The 25,729-nt window shown below is 45.0% G+C and overlaps 1 protein-coding gene across 1 annotated transcript; it reads right to left on the bottom strand.

The window, feature by feature from the left end:
• Positions 1-18,841: 18,841 nt before the first annotated feature.
• On the bottom strand, positions 18,842-19,787 carry LOC140207528 (uncharacterized). Its single transcript, XM_072276066.1, has one exon. The coding sequence runs from the start codon at positions 19,545-19,547 to the stop codon at positions 19,044-19,046; it is 504 nt and encodes a 167-aa protein (XP_072132167.1). The 5' UTR covers positions 19,548-19,787; the 3' UTR covers positions 18,842-19,043.
• Between the last annotated feature and the right edge of the window lie 5,942 nt (positions 19,788-25,729).

The following is a 25,729-nucleotide window of genomic DNA, read 5'->3' as shown; positions in this document are numbered from 1 at the left end:
CGTACCAGTTAATAATCATGAAAAGCTGAATGGGTCTTGAGTCAGTGATCATTTCTGTATCTTTGTTCTCTTTGCTCAGTGTGCAAAGCATTTCTAGCAACGTAACAGGCTGAGATGTGCACATTCTTCAATAACTGCAGTCATCTCCATGCTAGCAGCTGATGAGCATTTGTTGGATACGGTTAAACAGTTTTGAGATCCATTAGCCCATGTGGGAGGAGGCTGCCCATCAAGCTTGAACATTTCCCCGCATGTCACCGAAACTTTCGAACTAGAGCTTTGCTCTTCAGAGCAACATCTGAATCAATGGGAGTGCTGCAGACCATGGGTCTATTTGTTCGATGTGTATGCTAAGGGAAGGTGGTAGGGGTTCCAGCTGAATTTATTTTTTTTCTCCCATTCCCCTGCAGTTTACCTCAAATTCATTTAATGGTGTTTTGACCTCAGCAAGTCTGGTGATTGAACAGACCGTTTTGGTTCTGCAGTAAGAAGATTTTGGGCAGGGTTCAACCCTGGTTATTATTGAATGGTTTGTGATATTTGGGAAATGCCCATGGCTGTGTTGGGTGTGCGATGGTTTAAAGTAGTGGTCACCAACCTTTTTAAGCCCAAGATCCCCTACCTCGACCTCAGTGAAAGGCAAGATCTACCTACTAAATCGTTTGGAGAAAAAACAGCTCAGATTGTACTTCCAATTTGTGGCCTTTTATTTGGGCGAATTGTATTTGAATTACACAAAATACTTTTTCGTGCTGAAATGCTTTACGCCAAAGAAGCAATTACCATTAATTTATATGGAAAAACAATTTTGAGCGTTTCCAGACCCAAAAAAATAACCTAACAAATCATACCAAATAACACTTAAAACCTAAAAAAACAGTAACATATAGTAAAAGCAGGAATGATATGATAAATACACAGCCTATATAATGTACGTACAGTGTAGTTTCACTGAACAGAATCGCCAAACACGATTTGTAGAAAAGAATCGCCACATACACGCATGCACACATCATGCACGCGCACAGAGGTGCCCCCGGCCGGCCGGTCGGCAAGAATATTGTCAATATTAAACCGGTCTGCGGTGCCAGAAAGGTTGGGGTCCCCTGCCTTTGACCACAGGGCCACCAGGCAGTGGTCGGCACGTAATGTCCTGCAAGCCCTGCGGGAGAAGGACGTGATGGACACAGTGGGGTGGTTCCCTGAGCAGACCGTCCAGTTCATCTGGCAAAATGCCTCATCGCCAGACCTCACCAACAGGCACCAGGACCTCGCCTGGCTGGCGGTGAGAGGAGCCCTCCTGTACGCCCGGGACGTCATCTCCACACCCTGCTGCCCACGGGAGGACTGCAATGAGGAGGAGTCTGTGAACCACATCTTGTACACTGAGTTCGCAGAGAGGGTGTGGAGCAGGATGGAAGGGACGGTATCGAGACTCATGCCCAACAGCTGAGTAACCGAGGATCCCTGATTTATGGGCTGCTCTTGGGGATGCACAGGGAGACCAACATCCGGTGCTGCTGGCAGATCATCAACTCGGTGAAAGACGTTCTTTGGTCGGCCCGAAACTTGATGATCTACCAGCACATGGAGATGTCCGTGGGAGAATGCTGCCGACTGACACATTCTCGGCTGCAGGAGTCCGTGCTGAGGGACGCACTGAAACTCGGTGCAGCCACCGCAAGGGCCCGGTGGGGAAGGGCCACAGTTTAAGATTCGTCACCTGTGGGAGTGGGAGGGTCGGGTGGGCAGTGTACACCTCATCAGCAGTATGGATAGTTGAAACAACATTGTGTCACAGGAGTGGCTAGAAATGGAGAAAGGTATTGACTGTAATGGAACTTCGATAAAGGAATGAGAGTCAACGCCTGGCTTTTTATTGTAAATAAGTTTTATTCTTGACTAAGGTTTGAGAGTCAACGAATGATATATTGTAAACGTCTTTATTTTGAACAAGGACTGAGAGTCAATGCATGATTTATTGTAAATAACTATTGACTAAAGACTCAGTCAACAAATGTTTTTTTTTTGTAAATAACTTTATTTTGTAGTATTTCTGAATAAAGTACATTTTTGGAGAAGGTTAGTGAAGTGTCTTCTGTGGCCGGAGCCTGATCCTTCACTGAGAGGTGGGAGGAGACCACTCGGCCCATTGGCGATTCCGACTCCCCTGGGTGGGAAGGAGGGATCCCGGCAGAAGATGGGAGGGGGAGGATTTTATTGGAAGGATGAAGATGGTGAGAGAGGGGGCGGACAGGATGTTTGTTCCGGTGGGGGCAGGAGGGGCTCATCTGTGGAAATGTCTGTGCCCACAGTGGTGGCGAGCAGTGGACTTCACCACATTGGGGGGCAAACACCGGCAGACTGTTGTCCTGCAAGCGGGGCCAATGGTCCGGGAAAAGTGACAATCATTTGGGATTTGTTGAGATTGTACCGGGAATATGGTGTAAAATCCCGCTCCCCACACTAACACGGGTTATACAGACCAAAGAACAAACTGCCGGAGGAACTCAGTGGGTCGGGCAGCATCTGTGGAGGGAAATGGACCGTCAACATTTCGGGCCGAGACCCTCCCTCTGGACTGAGAGTGGATGGGAAATAGTCAGAGAAGAGAGGTGAGGGGTGGGGATGGGGCAAGAGCTGAGGAGTGAGAGGTGGATCCAGGTGAGGGGGAGGTGGGAAGGTGGAAATAGTGACAGGGTGGGAGGTGTTCTGTTCACTGTTCAGTCTGCTGGCTGGGCTCATTACCCAACCCCCGATGCAGTACAGGCCTTCCGCTTGTTGGACAATACACATGTTGCATTAAGATGCGCCTAACAAATTCTACATCTAAATCACTTACAGTCAGCAGGTCCAAGTTTATATTTGTCCGTTCGTTCGCCATGTGCTGTGTCACATGATGTAGGTGGTTGTGGCCTTTCCATGACTGATTGCTCAGCAATTTTTCTACTGCGGTGGTTTGCCATTGCTGCTTTCTGGGCAGTGTCTTTTCAAGATGTTGGGATTATCAGTACTCTTCAGAGACAGCCGTTATCAGTACTGGTCAGAGACAGCAGTTATCAGTACTGTTCAGAGACAGCCGTTATCAGTACTGGTCAGAGACAGCCGTTATCAGTACTCTTCAGAGACAGCCGTTATCAGTACTGATCAGAGACAGCCGTTATCAGTACTGGTCAGAGACAGCCGTTATCAGTACTGTTCAGAGACAGCCGTTATCAGTACTGGTCAGGGACAGCCGTTATCAGTACTGTTCAGAGACAGCCGTTATCAGTACTGGTCAGAGACAGCCGTTATCAGTACTCTTCAGAGACAGCCGTTATCAGTACTGGTCAGAGACAGCCGTTATCAGTACTCTTCAGAGACAGCCGTTATCAGTACTGGTCAGAGACAGCCGTTATCAGTACTCTTCAGAGACAGCCGTTATCAGTACTGGTCAGAGACAGCCGTTATCAGTACTCTTCAGAGACAGACTGCCCGGTGTCAGTGGTCACATTAGCAGAACTTGTGACACGCGCTGGCTACTCATAAGATCCCATGGCTTCACATCACCCTGATCGGGGTGGCGGGAGGGGTTGTGCTAAGTAGGAGCAATGCCTCGCCCAAGGGTGACATACAGGTCAGTGGAGGGAGGAAGAACCATCAAATTCATCCTTCCAAAGTGAATCACTCCACACTTTTCCATGTTGAACCCCATCTGGCACTTTTCATCCCTGTTCCGCATCCTGTCGATGTCCTGTTGTAAGCTACGACAATCTTCTATATTAACCACAACTCTAGCAATCTCCATATCATCTGCAAACTTACAAGTTCCACCCTTCCACTTCCTCAAACAAATCATCTATTTAAAAAACTAAAAACAGGGGATCACAGAACAGATCCCTGCACGTCACCACTGATCATACGCGTAATTATCATCTACCTTCTGCTGACAAAAGCCAATTCTGAATGCACCAGCTAGTTTCAAAGGACTCTGCCTCAGACAGCTGGGTTGTTGGAATGTGCCTCTGAAGCCTGACAGCAGACTAGCAAGTGAATGTTTGATAGAGCAGTCAGAAACCGGAGTTGCCAGCCTGAGTCAGGGCTTTGAGGCTCCAGAGAGAGAGAGATGGGGTCTGGAGTTTATAAGGAGGAAGAATAGGAATCAGACCAGCATAATCTGCCTACATATGAAAAATCAGAAACATTTGGAAACTGGTTGTTCGAAAAAATGTGGTAATTTCTGCAAATTACTGGTGGTAATCAACAGATCAGGCAGCAAATGTGGAGAGGAATAAATAAACAACGTTTAGACCGAGCCCCTTCAACATGCCCAGACTGTGTACTTCTCTGCTTCGTTGCTGCCTGAACTGCAGAGTTCCTCCAGCATTTTATGTGTGTGCGTCCCTGTATTTCCAGCAACTGCAGAATCTCTTGTGTTTTATATCTGCATTTGCAAGAGGATTGTACTTTGGCATTCGATACACAGAATGCATGTATTTTATGGGAACCGGCTTCTACGTTAAAACAGCTGCTGATTTTTCTCTACACACAAAAAAAACAGAGGTATGGATTTGGAACCAGGGCTGGCAGTAATCTTTAATGGCACCGTGATTACCCATAAAGCCCTGTGTTATAATATTCGCCGTCGCTGAAGCACCGATCAAATGCGGAGGCGTCAGGGTTGCGGATGATCCCGAAAATCGCGCATGCGCGCAGTATACAAAAGACTTCAAACAATCGACTACAGGTAAGAGCATTTCTCCGGGCGGTTTTCCAACACCTACTGAGGGTCAATTGCTGTCAGCTGCGGACTCCATGGCTAGCAATCCGGGCACAATCCTGCTCTCGTCCCTCTCTCTCAGCCCCACGATCCGTACACGGGCCCCGGGGAGCTTCCGGCTGATGAGGGAACGGGAACCGATGGATCTCTCAGACAGAGCTGAGCTCCAGCTTTCTAAATGCAAGGATTAGGAACTCGGAGAAAGGGGACAAAATCTTTTACATCAGCAGGTGAGAAAATCACCTTTGTTCTACTTCCAATCACAAACAAGAGAAAATCTGCAGATGCTGGAAATTCAAGCAACGCGCAGAAAATGCTGGATGAATTCAGCATTAGTACTCTTTTCCATAGATGCTGCCTGGCCTGCTGAGTTCCTCCAGCAGTTTTTGACCTATTCTCTGTGCGTACATAATGACATCAAACAACTTTGCCCTGGGCAACAAGTAGCTTTCACACCACAAATGAGCCAGACTCCAATGAGACAGAATACAGCCCTTCCCTTCAGATTCATTGGCATTGCCATCAATGAGTTCACCACCGTCAGTCACCTGGGGGAGGGTTCAGGGGAAATATTTATGTACAATACAGAAACTGGTGTTACCTGAGTGATATTTGGAAATCTGCCTTTTTAAAGCATAATTTAGGAAGCAAATCACGTATGGAAAATGTGCAAAAGCTCTGGTGAGAAAATCCTTCATTACCCATTACAGGCCTGCTACATAGGTTGTGTGAGAGTGCAGATGAATTCAATCGAACCCAGAGGAGATCAAAGTTCTTTTCGACAGTATTTGCTAGCTGTTAAAATGACTACCTCGCTATATAAAATTCAATTTGTCACTGGGTAAAAAATGCACAGTACAAGATTTATGTGCACACTGGTCATTACAAATTAGAGGGGACATTGATGGGAAGGTGGGGAGACCTCCAGTGTCTCTGATGCCCTCACCTACAAGATGTGCATCCAGCTGCAGCTTGTAACCCTGTACTTTAAGGAGTTGGAACTTGAAATGGTACTTGGTAAGTGGGAGGCATTCAGAAGTGAAATTTTGGGGTGTAAAGTTCGTCTGAGCCTGCAAAAATAAAAATTGAAAGGTAACTGGTGTAGGGAACCTTGGTCTTCAAGAGATATTGAGGCCCCTTATATTTTGTTCCTGCAAATGGCTCAGTCTGTTGGGTCCTATCAAGACTCATTAATGACTACAATATCATAATTCCATGCCCTGAGCTCATCTGACTTTCTTTTTATATCATCGTCTGTTGATTTCTAAAAGCTTCCCAATAGTTTTTGTTCTTTTGTTTGCCCTGTCTTTGGATTTTACGTTGACTTTGGCTTCTCATTTCAGCCACGGTTGCGTCTTCCTGCCTTTCCAATGCTTCCACCTCTTTGGGATGTATCGATCACTCAGCTCTCAAATTGCTCCCAGAAACTCCAGCCATTGCTGCTCCACTGTCATTCCTACCTTTTCCCTTCCAAACAAGTCTGCCATAGAAACATGGAGAAGTTCAGTACGGAAACAGGGTATTTGGCCCAACTAATCAATGCCGAAAAAACATTTAAGCTGTCTAATGCAACTACCTGCACAAGGACCATTGCCCTCCATACCCCTACCATCCAGGCTCCCGTCCAAATGTATTTTAAATGGTGAAACTGAGCTCAAATTTACCACTTGTGCTGGCATCTCATTCCACATTCTTATGACCATTTCAGTACAGAGCTTTTCCAAATATTCCCGTTAAATTTTCACCTTCCCCACTTACCCATGACCTCTGGTTGTCATCCCACCCAACCTCAGTGGAAAAAGCTGCTTGCATTTACCCTATCTATACCCTCATAATTTTGTATACTTCTAACAAATCCTTAAAGCAATGTATAATTTCCTTGTTTATCTTTAGAGCCATTTTTAGGTATATAAGATGATGAGGGGCATTGATCGTGTGGATAGCCAGAGGTTTTTTTCCCAGGGCTGAAATTGCTAAAACGAGGGGACATAGTTTTAAGGTGCTTGGAAATAGATACCAAGGGGATGTCAGGGGTAAGTTTTTTTTTTACACAGCGAGTCTTGGGTGCATGGAATGCACTGCCGGCTATTTGTGTGAGAGTGTTTCAGTTACTGTGGGGCCAGGCACCCATGCAGCTCAGTGGAAACAGGGAATAATACCAATGGAGAGAATCAAACTGAGTCAGTTCACAGACTGGAGATGACAGAAATGCTCCATTCTTATAGAGACAGGAGGAGCATCAGAGAATTTGTTGGTCATTCTAGTACCAGGTATGATATTGTGGCCATCACAGAGACGTGGCTAAAGGATGCATGTCTCTGGGAGCTGAACGTCCAAGGATACACGGTGTATCAGAAGGATAGGAAGGTAGGCAGAGGGGGAGGCGTGCCTTTATTGGTAAGAAATGATATTAAATCATTAGAAAGAGGTGGTATATGATTGGAAGGTGCAGAATCTTTATGGGTTGAGCTAAGAAATCGCAGGGGTTAAAGGACCCTGATGGCAGTTATTTATAGGCCTCCAAACAGCTACAGTGATGTGGACTAGAAATTACAACAGGAAATAGAAAAGGCTTGTCAGAAGGGCGGTGTTATGATAATTGTTGGGGATTTTAACATGCGAGTGGATAGGGAAAATCAGGTCGGCACTGGATCTCAAGAGAGAGAATTTGTAGAATGTCTGCGAGATGGCTTTTTAGAACAGCTTGTTGTTGAGCCCACTAGGGGATCGGATGTACTGGATTGGGTATTGTGTAATGAACCGGAGGTGATTGGAGAGATTGAGGTGAAGGAACCCTTAGGAGGCAGTGATCATAACATGATTGAGTTCACTGTGAAATTAGAAAAAGAAGCCAAAATCTGATATGTCGGTATTTCAGTGGAGTAAAGGAAATTACAGTGACATGAGAGAGGAACTGGCTAAAGTTGACTGGAAAGGGACACTGGCAGGAAAGATGGCAGAGTAGCAGTGGCTGAAGTTTATGCGAGAAATGAGGAAGGTGCAAGACAGGTATATTCCAAAAAAGAAATTTTGGAATGGAAAGAGGAAGCAACAATGTTTGACAAGAGAAGTCAAAGCCAAAGTTAAAGCAATGGAGGGGGCATACAAGGAAGTAAAAATTAGTGGGAAGACAGAGGATTGGAAAGTTTTTATAAGCTTACAAAAGGATACTAAGAAGGTCATTAAGAGGGAAAAGATTAACTATGAAAGGAAGCTAACAAATAATATCAAAGACGATACTGAAAGCTTTTTCAAGTATATAAAGAGTAAAAGACAGGTGAGAGTAGATATAGGACCGATAGAAAATTATGCTGGAGAAATTGTAATGGGAGATAAGGAGATGGTGGAAGAACTGAATGAATATTTTGCATCAGTCTTCTCTGAGGAAGACATCAGCAGTATACCGGACACTCAAGGGTGGCAGGTAAGAGAAGTGTGCGCAGTCACAATTATGACAGAGAAAGTACTCAGGAAGCTGAATATTCTAAAGGTAGGTAAATCTCCCAGACCAGACAGAATGCACCCGCGTGTTCTGTAGGAAGTAGCTGTGGAGATTCCGGAGGCATTAGCAATGATCTTTCAAAAGTCGGTAGATGCTGGCATGGTTCCGGAGGACTGGAAGATTGCAAATGTCACTCCGCTATTTAAGAAGGGGGCAAGGAAGCAAAAAAGAAATTATAGACCTGTTAGTATGACATCAGTGATTGGGAAGTTGTTGGAGTCGATTGTCAAGGATGAGGTTACAGAGTACCTGCAGGCATATGACAAGATAGGCAGAACTCAGCATGGATTCCTTAAAGGAAAATCCTGCCTGACAAACCTATTACAATTTTTTGAGGAAATTACCAGTAGGCTAGACAAGGGAGATGCAGTGGATGTTGTATATTTGGATTTTCAGAAGGCCTTTGACAAGGTGCCACAAATGATAACAAGATAAGAGCCCATGGAATTACGGGAAAGTTACATACGTGGATAGAGCGTTGGCTGATTGGCAGGAAACAGAGAGTGGGAATAAAGGGATCCTATTCTGGTTGACTGCCGATTACCAGTGGTGTTCCACAGGGGTCCGTGTTGGGGCCGCTTCTTTTTACATTGTACATCAATGATTTGGATTATGGAATAGATGGCTTTGTGGCTAAGTTTGCTGACGATACAAAGATAGGTGGAGGGGCCGGTAGTGCTGAGGAAATGGAGAGTCTGCAGAGAGACTTGGATAGATTGGAAGAATGGGCAAAGAAGTGGCAAATAAAATACAATGTTGGAAAGTGTATGGTTATGCACTTTGGCAGAAGAAATAAACGGGGAGAGAATTCAAAATTCTGAGATACAGTGGGACTTGGGAGTCCTCGTACAGGCTACCCTTAAGGTTAACCTCCAGGTTGAGTCGGTGGCGAAGAAGGCGAATGCAATGTTGGCATTCATTTCTAGAGGAATAGAGTATAGAAGCAGGGATGTGATGTTGAGGCTCTATAAGGCGCTGGTGAGACCTCACTTGGAGTACTGTGGGCAGTTTTGGTCTCCTTATTTAAGAAAGGATGTGCTGACGTTGGAGAGGGTACAGAGAAGATTCACTAGAATGATTTCAGGAATGAGAGGGTTAACATATGAGGAACATTTGTCCGTTCTTGGACTGTATTCCTTAGAGTTTAGAAGAATGAGGGGAGACCTCAGAGAAACATTTCGAATGTTGAAAGGCATGGACAGAGTGGATGTGGCAAAGTTGTTTCCCATGATGGGGGAGTCTAGTACGAGAGGGCATGACTTAAGGATTGAAGGGCACCCATTCAGAACAGAAATGCGAAGAAATTTTTTTAGTCAGAGGGTGGTGAATCTATGGAATTTGTTGCCACGGGCAGCAGTGGAGGCCAAGTCATTGGGTGTATTTAAGGCAGAGATTGATAGGTATCTGAGTAGCCAGGGCATCAACGGTTATGGTGACTGGGACTAAATGGGAGAATGGATCAGCTCATTATATAATGGCGGAGCAGACTCGATGGGCCGAATGGCTGACTTCTGCTCCTTTGTCTTGTGGTCTTATGGTCTTATTCCAGCACTGCACGGTTAGAAGATGATTTCTCTCTCCAACTTGGGTTGAACTTAACTGTAAGTGTGATGCCAGATCCCACCTTGCAACTCATTTGAAATGTTGTCCTGCACTCATTGATGGATTTTGTAAATCTTTTAAAGGTTAAAAATGACAAAGAATTTGTCTACGGGAATCTCGAACACAACACACCAGTGTTGCTGTCTCTGTCCAGATACTGAAAAAGTGGAGCAACGGATTCACTCGATCATTCCTCCTGCTCAGACAGTGGAAATGGATTCACTCGCCCATCTCAACTGAAGGTACGTCAGCAAGTACACACTGAGCAAGGCCATTCACCTGTTCTGTGTGTGAGAAAGGATTCAGTCAGTCTTCCCACCTGTGGACACACCAGTCAGTTCACACTGCACAGAGGCTGGTCATCTGCTGAATTTGTGGAGAAGGATTTATTCGGTCATCTGACCTAATGGCTCACCAGCGAGTTCACACCAGTGAGCAGCCGTTCACCTGCTCAGACTGTGGGAAGGGATTCACTTGCTCATCCACCTTAATGATACACCAGCGAGTTCACACTGGGGAGCGGCCATTCACCTGCTCGGACTGTGGGAAGGGATTCACTCAGTCATCCCAACTGAAGGTACATCAGTGAATTCACACCGGAGAGAGGCCGTTCACCTGTTCAGACAGCAGGAAGAGATTCACTCGGTCATCCGACCTACTGCTACACAAGTCAGTTCACACTGGAGAGAGGCAATTCACCTGCTCAGACTGTGGGAGTGGATTCACTCAGTCATTCACTCTAATGGCACACCAGCAGGTTCACACTGGGGACAGGCCGTTCACCTGCTCGGACTGTGGGAAGGGATTCACTTGCTCATCTAATCTGAAGGTACATCAGCGAGTTCACACTGGGGGGAGGCCATTCACCTGCTCAGAGTGTGGGAAAGGATTCACTCAGTCATCCAGCCTACAAGCACACTGGTCTGTTCACACTGGGAAGTGGCCATTCACCTGCTCAGACTGTGGGAAGGGATTCGCTCATTCATTTCAACTGAAGGTACATCAGCGAGTTCACACTGGGGAGAGGCCATTCACCGGTTCAGACTGTGGGAAGGGATTCACTCAGACATCATCCCTCATGGCACACCAGCGAGTTCACATAGGGGAGCGGCCGTTCATCTGCTCGGTGTGTGGGAAGGGATTCACTCGGTAATCTCAACTGCAGAGACACCAGCGAGTTCACACTGGATAGTGGCCAATCGCCTGCTCAGACTTTGGGAAGTAAAGCCATTAAACATAGAAACATAGAAAATAGGTGCAGGAGTAGGCCATTCGGCCCTTCGAGCCTGCACCGCCATTTATTATGATCATGGCTGATCATCCAACTCAGAACACCGCCCCAGCTTTCCCTCCATACCCCCTGACCCCCGTAGCCACAAGGGCCATATCTAACTCCCTCTTAAATATAGCCAATGAACTGGCCTCAACTGTTTACTGTGGCAGAGAATTCCACAGATTCACCACTCTCTGTGTGAAGAAGTTTTTCCTAATCTCGGTCCTAAAAGGCTTCCCCTCTATCCTCAAACTGTGACCCCTCGTTCTGGACTTTCCCAACATCGGGAACAATCTTCCTGCATCTAGCCTGTCCAATCCCTTTAGGATCTTATACGTTTCAATCAGATCCTCCCTCAATCTTCTAAATTCCAACAAGTGCAAGCCCAGTTCATCCAGTCTTTCTTCATATGAAAGTCCTGCCATCCCAGGAATCAATCTGGTGAACCTTCTGTGTACTCCCTCTATGGCAAGGATGTCTTTCCTCAGATTAGGGGACCAAAACTGCACACAATACTCCAGGTGTGGTCTCACCAAGCCCTTGTACAACTGCAGTAGTACCTCCCTGCTCCTGTACTCAAATCCTCTCGCTATAAATGCCAGCATACCATTCGCCTTTTTCACCGCCTGCTGTACCTGCATGCCCACTTTCAATGACTGGTGTATAATGACACCCAGGTCTCGTTGCACCTCCCCTTTTCCTAATCGGCCACCATTCAGATAATAATCTGTTTTCCTATTTTTGCCACCAAAGTGGATAACTTCACATTTATCCACATTAAATTGCATCTGCCATGAATTTGCCCACTCACCCAACCTATCCAAGTCACCCTGCATCCTCTTAGCATCCTCCTCACAGCTAACACTGCCACCCAGCTTCGTGTCATCCACAAACTTGGAGATGCTGCATTTAATTCCCTCATCCAAGTCATTAATATATATTGTAAACAACTGGGGTCCCAGCACTGAGCCTTGCGGTACCCCACTAGTCACTGCCTGCCATTCTGAAAAGGTCCCGTTTATTGCCACTCTTTGCTTCCTGTCTGCTAACCAACTCTCCACCCACACCTATACCTTACCCCCAATACCATGTGCTTTAAGTTTGCACACTAATCTCCTGTGTGGGACCTTGTCAAAAGCCCTCTGAAAATCCAAATATACCACATCCACTGGTTCTCCCCTATCCACTCTACTAGTTACATCCTCAAAAAATTCTATGAGATTCGTCAGACATGAGTTTCCTTTCACAAATCCATGCTGACTTTGTCCGATCATTTCACCGCTTTCCAAATGTGCTGTTATCACATCCTTGATAACTGACTCCAGCAGTTTCCCCACCACCGACGTTAGGCTAACTGGTCTATAATTCTCCGGTTTCTCTCTCCCTCCTTTTTTAAAAAGTGGAGTTACATTAGCCACCCTCCAATCCTCAGGAAGTAGTCCAGAATCTAACGAGTTTTGAAAAATTATCACTAATGCATCCACTATTTCTTGGGCTACTTCCTTAAGCACCCTGGGATGCAGACCATCTGGCCCTGGGGATTTATCTGCCTTCAATCCCTTCAATTTACCTAACACCACTTCCCTACTAACATGTATTTCGCTCAGTTCCTCCATCTCACTGGACCCTCTGTCCCCTACTATTTCTGGAAGATTATTTATGTCCTCCTTAGTGAAGACAGAACCAAAGTAATTATTCAATTGGTCTGCCATGTCCTTGCTCCCCATAATCAATTCACCTGTTTCTGTCTGCAGGGGACCTACATTTGTTTTTACCAGTCTTTTCCTTTTTACATATCTATAAAAGCTTTTACAGTCCGTTTTTATGTTGCCTGCCAGTTTTCTCTCATAATCTTTTTTCCTCTTCCTAATTAAGCCCTTTGTCCTCCTCTGCTGAACTCTGAATTTCTCCCAGTCCTCAAGTGAGCCACTTTCTCTGGCTAATTTGTATGTTTCTTCTTTGGAATTGATACTATCCCTAATTTCCCTTGTCAGCCACGGGTGCACTACCTTCCTTGATTTATTCTTTTGCCAAACTGGGATGAACATTTGTTGCAGTTCATCCATGCAACCTTTAAATGCTTGCCATTGCATATCCACCGTCAATCCTTTGTGTCATTTGCCAGTCTATCTTAGCTAATTCACGTCTCATACCTTCAAAGTTACCCCTCTTTAAGTTCAGAACCTTTGTTTCTGAACTAACTATGTCACTCTCCATCTTAATGAAGAATTCCACCATATTATGGTCACTCTTACCCAAGGGACCTCTCACGACAAGATTGCTAATTAACCCTTCCTCATTGCTCAAAACCCAGTCCAGAATAGCCTGCTCTCTCGTCGGTTCCTCGACATGTTGGTTCAAAATACCATCCCGCATACATTCCAAGAAATCCTCTTCCTCAGCACCTTTACCAATTTGGTTCACCCAATCTACATGTAGATTGAAGTCACCCATAATAACTGCTGTTCCTTTATTGCACACATTTCTAATGTGTGTCAGAGGTAATTTTTTCACAAAGAGCATGGTAGGTGCATGGAATGCACTGCAGGATAAGAGGGTAGAGGTGCATACAATGCGATCTTTTAAGAGACTCTTAGATATGTATATGGAGCTTAGAAAAATAAAGGACATTGCGGTAGGAAAATTCTAGGCAGCTTCTAGAGTAGGTTACATGGCAGGCAGAGTATAGTGGGACAAAGAGCCTGTAATGTGCTGTAGATTTCTATTTTCTCTGTTCTATTTGTTATTCCATGGATGTCTGCTTGGTAAATGTTCTTAAGCCGTGAAGCAAATGTTGTTAGAAGTTTTCCTTTTTGCAGTATTTTTCTATTGTCATTGTTTTTTGGTATTCCAGATAGCTGGGTGTCAAGAGTCCTGATGAAGGGTCTTGGCCCAAAACGTTGATTCTCATCCATAGATGCTGCCTGACTTGCTGAGCTCCTCCAGCACTTTGTGTGTATTGCTCCAGACATCCAGCATCTGCAATATCTCGTGTCCCAGATACTGGTATGTTTATCGAAAGGACACGCAGGCAGGGAAAGAGGGTGCTGTGGCTCTGTTGGGAAAAAATCAAATCAAATCATTAGAAAGAGGTGACATACGGTTGGAAGATGTTGAGTCATTGTGGGTAGAACTAAGGAACAGCAATGGTGAAATGACCCTGATGGGAGTTTTCTGAAGATCCCCATACAGTAGGAGGTATATTATCCACAAATTACAACAGGAGAAAGAAAATGCATGCCAAAACAGCAATGTTACAATAGTCATGAGAGATAGTCATGCAGATATATTGGAAAAATCAGGTAGGTGCAGGATCCCAAGAGGGGGATTTCCTACGATGCCCTCAAGATGGCTTTTTAGAGCAGCTCCTGGTTGAGCCCAGCTGGGGATCAGCTATTCTCAATTGGGTGTTGTGCAATGAACAGGAATTAATTAGAGCACTTAAGGAGAAAGAACCCACAGGGGCAAGTGATCGTAAAATATTGGAGTTCATCCTGAAATGTGAGAAGGAGAAGCTGCTGTACTCACTGTACACCCATGATTGTGTAGCCAAGTTTCCATCGAACTCAATATATCAGTTTGCTGATGACACAACAATTGTAGGCCGTATCTCGGGTAATGATGAGTTTGAGTACAGAGAGGAAATTAAGAACCTGGTGGCATGTTGTGAAGACAATAACCTATCGCTCAACGTCAGCAAGACGAAGGAATTGGTTTTTAAATCAGAAGGAGTAGTGGACAGCACGACTCCATTTACATCAGTGGTGTGCAATTGGAACAGGTCAAAAGCTTTAAGTTCCTCAGGGTCAATATCACAAATGTCCTGACTTGGTCCAACCAAGCACAGTTCACTGCCAAGAAGGCCCACCAGCACCTTTACTTCCTGAGGAAACTAAAGAAATTTGGCCTGTCCCCTAGAACCCACAGTCATTTTTATAGATGACCGTAGAAAGCATTCTTCTAGGGTGCATTACAACCTGGTATGGAAGTTGTCCTGTCCAAGACGGGAAGAAGCTGCAGAAGATGGTGAACATGGCCCAGCACATTACACAAACCAATCTTCCGTCCGTGGACTCACTTTAACACCGCGTGTTGTTAGAGCAGTGCTGCCAGGATAATCAAGGACACGACCCACCCAGCCAACACACTTTTTGTCCCTCTTCCCTCCAGGAGAAAGCTCAAGAGCTTGAAGACTCGAACGGCCAAATTTGGGAACAGCTTCTTTCCAAATGTGATAAGACTGCTGAATGGATCCTGACCCAGATCTGGGCCACGCCCTCCAAATATCCGGACCAGCCTCTCGGGTTTTTTTGCACTACCTTACTTTCCATTTTTCTATTTTCTATTTATGATTTATAATTTAAATTTTTAATATTTACTAATTTTTACTATTTGTAATATTTAATATTTGTAATCCAGGGAGTGGGAAGCACAGAATCAAGTATCAGTGTGATGATTGTACGTTCTAGTATCAATTGTTTGGCGACTATAAAGTATATGTTTTCCAGGTCAACCACTCACCTCCCACCCCTGTCACCATTTCCACCTTCCCACCTCCCCCTCACCTGGACCCACCTCTCAGTCCCCAGCTCTTGCCCCATCCCCACCCCTCACCTCTTTTCTCTGACTATTTCCCGTCCACTCTCAGTCCAGAGGGAGGGTCTCGGCCCGAAATGTTGACGGTCCATTTCCCTCCACAGATGCTGCCCGACCCACTGAGTTCCTCCGGCAGTTTGTTCTTTGGTCTGTATAACCCGTGTTAGTGTGGGGAGCGGGATTTTACACCATATTCCCGGTACAATCTCAACAAAACACAAATAATTGTCACTTTGCCCGGACCATCGGCCCCGCTTGCAGGGCAACAGTCTGCCGGTGTTTGCCCCCAATGTGGTGAATCGCCACCACCGTGGGCTCAGACATTTCCACAGATGAGCCCCTCCTGTCCCCACCGGGACAAACATCCTGTCCGCCCCCTCTCTCACCGTCTTCATCCTCTCCCTCCCCGGGGAACCGGCATCAAACCGACGGGCCGAGCGGTCTCCTCCTACCTCTCAGCGATACATCAGACTCCGGCCGCAGGTGACGCTTTACAAACGCCCCAACTTCCCTCGGAGGGAAATGGAAATAAATCAGAAAGCGGACATTTACTTTGGGATTTTGTTCCGCTTTAACGGGCTGTCGGTCTGCAGCAGGAGACCGGGTAACGCCCTCTCGGCTGGTCAGCCTCCACTATTGGGTGTAACCAGTGATTGACATCGCTTCGCACCAATGGGAATAGCGCAGCTCCCGCAATCAATTCAATTCCTCTGTTGACTGTTCGGGTGGTGGGCGTGCCTCGCGCTCAGTAGCTCAGCCGTTAAACCGAAAAAGCTCGAGCACGGCAGCGCGTGTGTGACGTAAGGCACCGTGCTCGTGACAGCAGATGCAGATACGGGGAGACCATGGGTGACGTCAGTCGTGTGGGGGGGGGCTGCTGTGTGACGTAACGTGAGGGGAGAGCTTCAGTTTTAAAACACCTTTTGTTGGGTCCGATCTGGAACAACAAAATTAAATTCGGGTTTCATCGGGACCGGATCCGGTGTTGTGAGATGTGTCCGGCTGTGCCGTGTTGTTGGTGGAGTGGGCAGCGGGGTGTTTGTCTCCGGGCTCTCCTCAGCCCCGGTTTTCACTTTGCGATCGAGCCCGGGCCGTGGATCAATTCCTTGTGGTTCTGCAGGGTGTTTGGGGCGAAGGGACAGTCTGTCTGTCTGTCTGTCTGTCTGTGTGGGTCGGGGTTATGAGTGGGTCCCGGGACAAATTAACTTGTAAACACCGGACCATCTGGTGAATTGGATCAGACAGCTTCGCTCGCCTGTCCTTTCAGGAAACAACAATTCTCTCTTCATATTAATGACTGTCTAAACTTGCTGTGAACAAGATTCTGTGTTACAAGATTGTGAGTTACAGAGTCTAGGACAGCTGTCACCGTCATGGGCTGCGAGTGCAGACAGGGATTGGGGTCACTGAGCTGTGCATCAGAGAAGGACACGGGTTTGTACAGCCTCCTGTGGGGTAGAAATGTCCACACGGTGAATTCGGATCTGCTGGCACATCGGGAGTCTGAAAGGGAAAGGGAACAGGGAAGGGACTGAGCAGAGAGTTTTAACAGGGGTGGAGGGGTACAGCAGCTGTCTGATAGATCATTTTAATTGTTTTTTATAATCTCACAGATGGTGACTGAGGAAGGAGCTCGTTGACGGAGGATATCCGGAGGCGAGCAGCTCAGATACGGAATCAGGAATTGAATTGCATTGTCTTAATTTCTTACATCCATCAGGAGTAAAAATCTTTACGTTACGTCTCCATCTAAATGTGCAACGTGTAATCATTGTAATTTATAATAAATAAAATAGACAATGTAATATAGTGTACACTCAGATCAGCGTGAGTTCATCAGTCTGACAGCCTGGTGGAAGAAGCTGTCCCGGAGCCTGTTGGTCCTGGCTTTTATGTTGCGGTACCGCTTCCCGGATGGTATCAGGAGAGTGACAGTGTTGTGATTTTCTGTGTCACGGGTACAGACAGTCGTCTCAAGTGAGGAGTTTGTGTGGAGATGCAGCTTCTCTGGAGCTGGAGGAAAGAGGACACACCAACAGGTGGAACCAGCTGTGGGAAGACATGGTTTGTCAGGTCTGATGATGAGCTGAATGTACCATAACCTTCAGACTGAATCAGAAAACCATTCTGAGGTTATTTGACATGTCAGAAGCAGGGGAGATGTGATCACATGTGCAGAGGGCAGGGGTTGTGTCTCCATGAGACCCTCAGTGAGATGGTTCAAGTTACAATGTGCAGGGCTGAAAGCACAGTGTTTGGGGCCGGATTCAATCACTGATTCTGACACAGTGAGAGGGTTAGTTTTGTTGTAAGGAGGAAACATTAATGGAGAAAGAGACAGGAACTTCATCAATTCTACACGGGTCCCATTTATCAGCACTTGGCTCTTAGCCGACTGTATCTCAGCAGTTCCTTTCTTTTTTCTTTTCAAATCTTTTTATTATTATTATATTATTCAAAAATAATACGAGTACATCAAATTAAGCAACACAATGTCTAGAGGAAAAAAAAACATTATTTTAAAGATTGAAAAATGTTGCTGATAATTTAAAAAAAACACTACTAAGCAGAAAATCTGGGATAAAACCCCATTAGGTGTACAACCCGGAGCCATGCGTCATACAAAAAGCCTCTAAAAATAAACATCAAACCGCCAGCAAGAAAAAAAATATATACCAAAAATTTACAATTAGATCATGGAGGAAATCTATCAAATAACTCAAATGATAATAACGAGCAAATGAACCCCATCTTTTCTCAAAATCAAATAAAGGTTCAAAGGTTCGACTTCTAATTTTCTCCAAACTAAGACATAGCATCACTTGAGAGAACCATTGCGACAAAGTGGGAGCTGATGTATCCTTCCACTTCAACAAAATGGCCCTCCTAGCTATCAATGTAACAAATGCAATAACATGATGGTCAGACATAGAGATATCACGGATATTTTGAGGAATTATTCCAAAAAGCACAGTTAATTTGCTAAATTGTAAATTAATTTTAAGTGCTTTAGAAATTTTCGAAAAAACTGACATCCAGTACTGTTCCTGTATAGAAGAAGACCAAAATATGTTGTCATCGTCCGGTCCATAACGACGGTATTCCGGTTCACGGTCCGGTCCATCGACCACTGATCCAGGTTTTCCTGTCTACACTGGACATCTGGTAGATCATCAAGTTTCGGGCCGACCAAAGAGCGTCTTTCACCGAGCTGATCTGCCAGCAGCACCGGACTTTTTTTTTTGTGTTTTTTTTTGGAGTTCCAAACAATCACACTTTATTTAAACAGTACAATTCCAAATTCAAATACTTTAGGTCAACTGCCCACACTCAGTGATTTTAACCGTGGCTTTTGGTGTTCCATTCACGGTGCCACATCTCTCCATCTTCTTTACCACATCCATTCCTTCTACCACAGATCCAAACACAACATGTTTCCCATCCAACCATCTGCTCCCTGTGATGCATATGAAGAACTGGGAACCATTTGTATTTGGTCCAGCATTGGCCATGGACAGGATGCCTGGCCCCGTGTGCTTCAGCTGAAAATTCTCATCTTTAAACTTCTCCCCATAGATGGACTTGCCTCCAGTGCCGTCATGTTTTGTGAAGTCGCCACCCTGGCACATGAAGCCAGGAATGATTCTGTGGAACGTTGAACCTTTGTAACCGAAACCCTTCTCGCCTGTGCATAATGCACGGAAGTTTTCTGCAGTCTTTGGGACAATATCTGGTCTTAGCTCCATCACTAGGCGACCCTGGGGTTTATCCCGAATAGAGATGTCCATAAAAACCTTGGGGTTTTTGCCGGCCATGTTTCTGCAGTTTCCGAGGTCGGAGAAAAACGCAAGCGGCAAGCTGTACTCTGCCTTTGTCACTGTGCGACGATGCAGCCAAAAAGCGGAGAAGCGATACCCACAACTGTCCGGACCTTTTCGGATCCTGCTAGTCTTCCCTCTATTAAGTTAGACCGACTGTCTACAGGACACCGATTTATCCTACTTCTCTCCAACGTTTGAAGTAGGTTTGGTGTAATTTCTCTCAATCTTTGACAGAAGTTGTCTTTTTCTCCCTCGTCGCGAAAGCTCTTTTGGAATATAGCTGATCGTGTAAAATAGCTGATATTTCACCAACCAAATGAGAGAGGCGGACCTGGTTTGTATGAATACTCCTCCTCTCAGCTGATAGTCCTGTCGAACTGTTCCGCCCGCCCTCTCTAGCGTCTGATGTCAGTGCAAGCACTCATTTAAGGAGGTATTTCTTAACTTACAGCAAAAGTCTGGAGGAAGAAACGCCCCACGAGAAGGGTGCACCATCTCTGGAGAATTCCCAAGGAAGTTAGGATGCTATATCTTTGAAATAATATACGTTGTAATGAGGATTAATTCATTGATGGTAGTCAAGAGGACTGGGAAAGTTTAAAACTACAAGGTATGCCACAAAAATTGTAAAGAATGTGGGACACATGAGAAAATTATTAAAAATATTGATGGGTTTTTTACAGAAATACAAGCAAAAAGCCAAAAGTAATGTTGGTTTTTGAGGCTGATTGTAAAATTGGGAATGAGAAGGTACAGATTCTAAATAATGAAAGTAATAACAGATTGCAAAGGTCTGTAGGGAGAGGAATTTTTTTTATTTTTATCGGTGAAAAAGTACAGGACAAATTTGTATCTTTACAAATGAGTGGCATCAGAGATAATGGATGCATTGGTTGTAATCTGAGGAGTCCGGATGTGTGTTCTCAAATTTGTTGAAAATATAAAGATAAGTGGCTTATCAGGTGATGCAGAGTACACAAGAGCCTGCAACGTGATGAGCACAGGTTAAGTGGATGAGCAGGAAAGTGGCCTTTGAAATATAATATAGAACAAAATATGAAGTTGCCTGCCTGCTCTGGAAAGAAGAAAGACAAACCTGATTGTTAAATAGAGAGGTGTTTAGAGAATGTTGCAGTGCAAACTCAATCTCTAGCACACAAAAAGGGTGTGTAGGTTAAACAAATATGCAGAAAGGCCAATGGAATGTTGGCCTTTATTGTAAGGGTTATGGAATACAAGGGTAAGGATATTTTGTAGCAACTTTATTGGGAGCTCGTTAGACAACACCTGGCGTTCTGTGTACAGTTTAGATCTCGTCTTTAATAAAGGACATACTTGAATCATGGGATTCACATATGGGGGCGAGGGGTGAGCGTGTAGGGAACAATGAGAAGCGATCTTACTGAAGCAAGATTCTGAGGGTGTTGTCAGACAAGATGCTGAGACGATGTTTCTCCAAGTGAGGATATCGAGAAAATGGGATATAGTTTGAGTAGTTGGTTTCCCATTGATCAGGAGATGAAGACGAATTTCTTCTGCAGGTTGTGATCCTTTGGAATTCTCCACGTTAAGAGTTATGGTAGAGCCATAGAATATGCAATATATTGTAGGCATATGAACTACATGGAAATCTACAGGTGCAGAGAGAGAGTTGGAAAGTGGTGTAGAGGCCAAAACCAGATCAATAACGATCTTATTGCATGGGGAAGCAGGGATGAAGAGCCATTTGGCTCATGCTCTGTTTCTGATGCATTTAACTCAATGGATCATTCAGAAGTTTTGCAATGTTCACAACTGTTTTGTATTTGATCATAGGGTACAATTGGCACGTTGGAGAATCCATCTACTTGGGCACCTGAGTGAAATGAGGCCTGGGATTTGAGATTAAATTTAAGCATGATGTAAAATGACATAATTTCAGACAATATTAATAATTTGCGAACTGATCCCAAGTTCAGCCTTTGATTAATGTGATCTGCCTTCCCACAGAGCCTGACGTGGGGATGCCCGAGGCAGATGCTGATGGGTTTTTCCAGCAGCTGATAGCAGGAGTGGTAAGTGCTCCTCATCATTTATCCCTTTGTTTTAAGTGAGTGTTTATGACGTGCAGCAGCAGTTTTCTCTATTTTGACGTACATTACTGAGCATGATCATAGATGGATTGACCTGCCCATGTTTGCTCTCAGAGAGCTTTGTCTGCCAGAATTGAACTAGCACTATAACCAGCAGTAAGGAGGTTAACAGTGCTTTGTCCCAATTTTCAAATGAGATCAATTTTGGAGCTCACCATAGTTCCCTTTGACAGTAAAATGCTGTTCATGGATGGGTGACCTCCCAAAGCATCTTCAGAAGTTTCATCATTCTTCCAGGCCAGCCTTCATACTCAACTTTCATATCGGCACTGGAAGTCTAGTGTGCACCCAGATTAAGTCACAAAATATTCTCTGAACCGATTGTCCAGCAATTGTATCTGACTAATTCTGCCAGAAACCTGTTCTATTTCTACGATTGATATTTTGTGGGCTTGGAGAATTAGAAAAAGATGTAAATTCAGAATACCTGATTTATATTTGTCTTTGCCTACTTTCAGGAATATCTTCACAGCAATGGAATTACACACAGGGACATCAAGCCAGAGACTCTGTTACTTGATGACCAAGGTATAAGGATGCAAATCTCTTCACTTTTATTGTGTAATAGAACAAAAATTGGGTATTGTTATGCCTTACTCACAGCATTTGAGACATTTAGACAATAGGTGCAGGAGTAGGCCATTCGGCCCTTCGAGCCAGCACCGCCATTCACTGTGATCATGGCTGATCATCCACGATCAGTACCCAGTTCCTGCCTTATCCCCATACCCTTTGATTCCACCATCTTTAAGAGCTGTATCCATCTCTTTCTTGAAAGCATCCAGAGACTTGGCCTCCACAGCCTTCTGGGGCAGAGCATTCCATACATCCACCACTCTCTGGGTGGAAAAAGTTTTTCCTCAACTGTGTTCTAATTCTTAAACTGTGGCCTCTGGTTCTGGACTCACCCATCAGCGGGAACATGCTTCCTGCCTGCAGCGTGTCCAATCCCTTAATAATCTTATATGTTTCAATAAGATCCCCTCTCAGCCTTCTAAATTCCAGAGTATACAAACCCAGCCGCTCCAATCTTTCAACATATGACAGTCCCGCCATCCAGGGAATTAACCTTGTGAACCTACGCTGCACTCCCTCAATAGCAAGAATGTCCTTCCTCAAATTGGAGACCAAAACTGCACACAGTACTCCAGGTGTGGTCTCACCAGGGCCCTGTAGAGCTGCAGAAGGACCTCTTTGCTCTTATACTCAATTCCCCTTGTTATGAAGGCCAGCATGCTATTAGCTTTTGTCAGTGCCTGCTGTACTTGCGTACTTGCTTTCAGTGACTGATGTACAACAACACCTAGATCTCGTTGTGTTTCCCCTTTTCCTAACTTGACTCCATTTAGATAATAATCTGCCTTCCTTTTCTTACCACTAAAGTGATTAACCTCACATTTATCCACATTAAGCTGCATCTGCCCTATCACCCAGCCTGTCCAAGTCACCCTGCATTCTCATAACATCCTCCTCACATTTCACACTGCCACCCAGCTTTGTGTCATCGGCAAATTTGCTAATGTTACTTTTAATTCCCTCATCTAAATCATTAATATATATTGTAAACAGCTGCGGTCCCAGCACTGAACCCTGCGGTACCCCACTGGTCACCGCCTGCCATTCCGAAAGGGACCCGTTAATCGCTGCTTTGTTTTCTGTCAGCCAGCCAATTTTCAATTCATGTCAGTACTCTGCCCCCAATACCATGTGCCCTAATTTTGCCCACTAATCTCCTGTGTGGGACTTCATCAAAGGCTTTCTGAAAGTCCAGGTACACTACATCCACTGGCTCTCCCTTGTCCATTTTCATAGTTACATTCTCAAAAAATTCCAGAAGATTAGTCAAGCACGATTTCCCCTTTGTAAATCCATGCTGACTCGGACCAACCTGTTACTACTATCCAGATGTGATGTAATTTCATCTTTTATAATTGACTCCAGCATCTTTTCCACCACCGAAGTCAGACTAACCGGTCTATAGTTTCCTGTTTTCTCTATTCCTCCCTTCTTGAAGAGCGGAACAACATTAGCCACCCTCCAATCCACAGGAACTGATCCTGAATCTATAGAATATTGGAAAATGATTACCAATGCTCCCACGATTTCTAAAGCCACCTCCTTAAGTACCCTGGGATGCAGACCATCAGGTCCTGGGGACTTATCAGCCTTCAGACCCAACAGCCTATCCAACACCATTTCTTGCCTAATATAAATTTCCTTCAATTCATCCATTACCCTAGTTCTTTTGGCCACTATTACATTTGGGAGATTGTTTGTGTCTTCCCTAGTGAAGACAGATCCAAAGTACCTGTTCAACTCATCTGCCATTCCCTTGTTCCCCATAATAAATTCACCCGCTTCTGTCTTCAAGGGCCCAATTTTGGTCTTAACTATTTTTTTTTTTCCTTTTCACATACCTAAAGAAGCTTTTAACTATCCTCCTTTATATTCTTGGCTAGATTACCTTCATACCTCATTTTTTTCCTCCACATATTGCCTTTTAATTTACCTTCTGTTGCTCTTTAAACGTTTCCCAATCCTCCGGCTTCCCACTCGTCTTTGCTATGTTATGCTTCTCTTTTATTTTTAGAACTATACTCAAGCCCTCAGCAACAATATTCGTACCAGTTGACAATGATGAAAAGCTGAATGGGTCTTGAGTCAGTGATCCTTTCTATATCTTTGTTCTCTTTGCTCAGTGTGCAAAGCATTTCTAGCAACGTAACAGGCTGAGATGTGCACATTCTTCAATAACTGCAGTCATCTCCATGCTAGCAGCTGATGAGCATTTGTTGGATACAGTTAAACAGTTTTGAGATCCATTAGCCCATGTGGGAGGAGGCTGCCCATCAAGCTTGAACATTTCCCCGCATGTCACCGAAACTTTGGAACTAGAGCTTTGCTCTTCAGAGCAACATCTGAATCAATGGGAGTGTTGCAGACCATGGGTCTATTTGTTCGATGTGTATGCTAAGGGAAGGTGGTAGGGGTTCCAGCTGAATTTATTTTTTTTCTCCCATTCCCCTGCAGTTTACCTCAAATTCATTTAATGGTGTTTTGACCTCGGCAAGTCTGGTGGTTGAACAGACCGTTTTGGTTCTGCAGTAAGAAGATTTTGGGCAGGGTTCAACCCTGGTTATTATTGAATGGTTTGTGATATTTGGGAAATGCCCATGGCTGTGTTGGGTGTGCGATGGTTTAAAGTAGTGGTCACCAACCTTTTTAAGCCCAAGATCCCCTACCTCGACCTCAGTGAAAGGCAAGATCTACCTACTAAATCGTTTGGAGAAAAAACAGCTCAGATTTTACTTCCAATTTGTGGCCTTTTATTTGGGCGAATTGTATTTGAATTACATAAAATACTTTTTCGTGCCGAAATGCTTTACGCCAAAGAAGCAATTACCATTAATTTATATGGAAAAAAAAATTGAGAGTTTCCAGACCCAAAAAAATAACCTAACAAATCATACCAAATAACACTTAAAACCTAAAATAACAGTAACATATAGTAAAAGCAGGAATGATATGATAAATACACAGCCTATATAATGTATGTACAGTGTAGTTTCACTGAACAGAATCGCCAAACACGATTTGTAGAAAAGAATCGCCACATACACGCATGCACACATCATGCACGCGCACAGAGGTGCCCCCGGCCGGCCGGTCGGCAAGAATATTGTCAATATTAAACCGGTCTGCGGTGCCAGAAAGGTTGGGGTCCCCTGCCTTTGACCACAGGGCCACCAGGCAGTGGTCAGCACGTAATGTCCTGCAAGCCCTGCGGGAGAAGGACGTGATGGACACAGTGGGGTGGTTCCCTGAGCAGACCGTCCAGTTCATCTGGCAAAATGCCTCATCGCCAGACCTCACCAACAGGCACCAGGACCTCGCCTGGCTGGCGGTGAGAGGGGCCCTCCCAGTCAGAGCCCTCCTGTACGCCCGGGACGTCGTCCTCACACCCCGTTGCCCACGGGAGAACTGCAATGAGGAGGAGTCTGTGAACCACATCTTGTACACTGAGTTCGCAGAGAGGGTGTGGAG

This window comes from Mobula birostris, chromosome 13, assembly GCF_030028105.1.
Source record: "Mobula birostris isolate sMobBir1 chromosome 13, sMobBir1.hap1, whole genome shotgun sequence".
NCBI classification, from domain to species: Eukaryota; Metazoa; Chordata; class Chondrichthyes; order Myliobatiformes; family Myliobatidae; genus Mobula; species Mobula birostris.
The sequence above is the reverse complement of the archived record's forward strand: the minus strand, read 5'-3'. Positions and strand labels throughout refer to the sequence as shown.